Genomic DNA, 4098 nt, shown 5'->3' on the forward strand with positions numbered 1-4098 from the left:
TTTTATTCAGCAAGGATGTGTTAAATTGTTACGAACTGATAGCAAAATTTATATTGTTAGAAAAGATTAATATTTTGAATAAATGCTGTTCTTTTTAACTTTTTATTCATCAAAGAATCCTGAAAAAAGTATCGCAGTTTCCAAAAAAATATTTGGCAGCACAACATTGATAATTCTAATAATAAATCTGCATATTAGATTTCTTAAGAATCATGTGACACTTTATACTGGAGTAACGGCTGATGGAAATTCAGCTTTGCATCACAGAAATAAATTATATTTTTAAGGATATTAATATAGAAAACATTATTTTATATTGTAATAACATTTTGCAAGATTACAGTTTTTTTTCTGTATTTTTGATCAAATAAATGCAGCCTTGATGAGCATAAGAGATTTCTTTAAAAAACATTACAAGTCTTACTGATCCCAAACTTTTGACCGGTAGTGTATATAAGTGGACTGATGGGAATAAATATTGATATGCTACAAAAGAAAAGAAAAACGGCCAATTTAAATATAAAGAAGGAGTAGCACTTGCCTTTTCCCATACAATCCTGAAATGCAAACTACAACATACACAATCCAGGCACATATCATTGGCCTTCTATAATTCCAAAGCACTAAACCCCATCCTGAGGCAGTGAGGGAGGTTATCCATCACCGTGAACTCCTGGAGTGCTCTGATGTCTCACAAGGTGACTAAACTGCTTTAGGCCATGAAGTGACTAGAGTGAGACAGTCAGAGGGAAAAATGTAAAAAAATTGCCATCTAAAATCCTCAGGAGGATCCGCTGTGGACCTTGACTTCATTTCTGTGCTCAAATGCACAGCAGGACAAATTTGGCCAATCTCGTAATTACACCTGCTTCCTCCTCTACACAATACTGCCTACGCATGGAGAAATAAGTGTGCCGGGAGAGTGTGTGTGTTTGTAAATACTCCAAGAACAGTACTCAGCTATTCAGAGGAGTGAATATCAAACACTAATATCTTCTTCTCCCTGCGCACTGGCTCTCCTTGGTCCTCCTTCTGAAAATAGGGAGACGCTATGTGGTGGGTAACGAAGAAAAACATCTCAAGTCAGATTCATCTCGGAAAAAAAACAACACTCCTCCCAGGAACCGCGCAGCAAAATTACTCTCACTCCTGAAAACCATTAAGCAAACGCATTTCTTTCCTCAGCCGGTCTCTCAAAATACAAATGTTCTGCTGAAGGCCTATAACTCAGGACGTGCGCACACGCTCGCATTGTGGGGAGGGATTTTAATTAAGGCCGTCTGAGTGTAAAGCATGCTGTATTGATTTATGATGTGTAATTAACCTCCCGGAGGCCGAAATCTCAGACTCCCTCTGCTCTGAGCCTCATACGCAGGGGGTCACGGGCGAGGCAGGGAGATGATAGAAGTTGAGAGGTCGGAGTCACTGAGCACTCATCTTTAATGAGCCACATGCAGATGGGAGGTGACAGCAGATTAGATGAGGATTTTAAAAACCCTTATTATGAATCTCTGATTATAGGCTGAGAGTGACAGAGAGAGACCTTAAGTGACAGCTCGCTTTCCACCGAAATGGTTTTGAAAAGATCTGATCTGAATAAAAGGAAAGCTTTGTGGATACCAGGAGATGCATTGTTGGAATCGTATACGATGAATGGTAATAGCTTCAGATATAGATGTTCTCTCTATAAAAAGCCGATGCTGATCCACTGCAGCCAGCACGCTGCACCGATGATGAACGTCTACTTTTATATCTCTGACTCATGGCAGATTCTGGAGGGTTGGTTAAAAATACATTCCCTAGAGGAACATTATGAACCTAACCTGCAGCTCTTGACCTCTGGTTTGTGACTTAAGTGTACCATCATCAACAGTAAGTAATTAGGACATTTGTTCAGGTTCACTTTTTTCCACCTGCAACATAATTTATGCCATGATATTATTACATTAATCATTCATTTGCCAGCTCCCTGATTGCTTGCTCCACAATGGGTTCTTGTAGCTGTCAGAATTTACAGACTCGATCCTTCTTGCAATGTACCTAACACTTATTTAGGCCGTACACTCCAGTTTACCCAATGTGATCGACTCTAGATGGTTGATTAGTTTAGGTGGTATCTGCATTCTAAGAGCTTACTAGTGGACCGATTTACCAATCCAACATAAAAATACAATATCTTTACCCTAGTTTCATAAGGACTTTTTCATAAGGTAAATATCACTACAGCACAGTATAATCTTAGATTTAATTCATCCTGATCGCCCTGTCTTTATAATACAATATAAAGGTAATTTTATATTTCTATATAAAATTTCTATTTTATATTTCTGCACTTCCTATTTACTGCTAAATTTATTAAGAATATACACGACCATTCAAAAATTTGGGGTCAGTAAGATTTCTTTATACATATATATATATATATATATATATATATATATATATATTCTTCTTTGAATAAAAAGAACAACAATTTAATGAAAATAGAAATCTTTTTTTAACATTACAAATGTCTTTACTGTAATTTTTGACCGATTTAATGCCCTCTTTGTTGAATAAAGGCCCGTTCACCCCAAGGATGATAACTATAAAGATAACGATAAAGATATAGTTCTAAAAATCATTCTCAATTTGAAAGAATAGCAGAGTCTTAACCACAGCTATAACGATAAAGAATAAACAGATGATATCATCCGCTGTTGTGGCCAATATCTTTATCTTTATAGTTATCTTTAGAGTTATCATTCTTGGTGTGAACGGGGCTTAAAAGTAATCTCTTTAAAAAAAAAAGTCTTAATGACCCTAAACATTTAATGTAATGATATATTAATATATTATCATGTCTATGATAATAGAATATTTATTTATATTAATTAATAATCAATAATATTCATACATTTAGATACAAATATGAAGGTTTAATTAAAAAGGTAAATCTAACATTTACATTTAACATAAAATTACAATATAATATAATATAGTATAGTATAGTATATAGTATAATATAATATAATGTAATGTAATAACTCCAAAATCCCACTCTTCAAAGGCATTTCAGCAAACAAAATATACCAAAACACTTATTGCATAGACTTAAAACAGCATAGGATGTTTTTAAAGTGCACTTTATATCGTTCACAGGCCTAGAGCTGTCACAGAGAGGTGTGTGATTTCATAAGAGACTTATTTCAGTGACTAAAGGAATATTTTATGTGGCAAATTGGTTACAGCACCATTACAAGTCACAAATCCAAATATAACATACCTGTGCCATATTCCACTGTCCTTGTTGACCTGGCTGCATGGCATACATGTTTTGAGGGGGCACCATGCCCTGAGGTCCCATCATGCCTGGGGCCAAGCCCATCACTCCTGGCTGTGCGTTTCCCATGAAACCGTTAGGCATAGTCATGCCAACCATCATGCCTGTATTCTGGCCCATCATAGCACCACCCTGTCCCATGACGGCCCCCATCATGGTAGTGGGGGGCATGGCTCCTCCCATCCCGGGGAAGGCCTGGAAGTTCCCCTGTGGCTGCGCAGGGAACTGCATCTGAGACGGGCCCATGAACATCGCAGTCGCTGTGGGAGCAGAATCACACAAAGAAACACAAATAAGATGATTTACACATGACGACATGTTCAATATGTTCAAAGAGACAAAAACAGAAGCAGACCAGAGGACACTGACACACAAAACATCACAGACGGCAGAGAGCAATCAATATCTGCGCTAATGTGTGCAGTTCCTCGCCTCGAGCCCAGAGGAAATGGATCTTTGAGACAGAAGAGGTGTGCAGGATGAAAGGGGGCATCTAACACGTCCTGATGGTGAAGAATTGGCAGTGCCTTCATTTGGAGCATCTGAGGTTTTGGGAAATGTCCTCTTTGAAGAGTAGGGCAGGCGAAGCAGGCAGCTTTAAACCACGTTCAGCAGTATCAGAGTGCTGAGACACGCAGTGCTTGAATTATTGATACCCCCATTAAAGCAGGTCTTCTCAAGAACCTCGCTTGCTTTTTCTTTCACTCAAACACACACACACACACACACACACACACACACACACACACACACACACACACACACACACACACACA

General features: G+C 38.1%; 1 protein-coding gene across 2 annotated transcripts in view; it reads right to left on the reverse strand.

Moving 5' to 3' along the window:
• Window positions 1–4098, reverse strand: part of smap1 (small ArfGAP 1) — a 136151-nt gene that overhangs the window by 4097 nt on the left and 127956 nt on the right. For both annotated transcript variants that reach the window (XM_016493943.1, XM_016493874.1), the window contains one exon: window positions 3266–3582. In XM_016493943.1, the coding sequence (XP_016349429.1) occupies window positions 3266–3582 (317 nt within the window). The remainder of the gene's footprint in view (window positions 1–3265; window positions 3583–4098) is intronic.

This window comes from Sinocyclocheilus anshuiensis, unplaced genomic scaffold (assembly GCF_001515605.1).
Source record: "Sinocyclocheilus anshuiensis isolate Anshui unplaced genomic scaffold, SAMN03320099.WGS_v1.1 scaffold193, whole genome shotgun sequence".
NCBI classification, from domain to species: Eukaryota; Metazoa; Chordata; class Actinopteri; order Cypriniformes; family Cyprinidae; genus Sinocyclocheilus; species Sinocyclocheilus anshuiensis.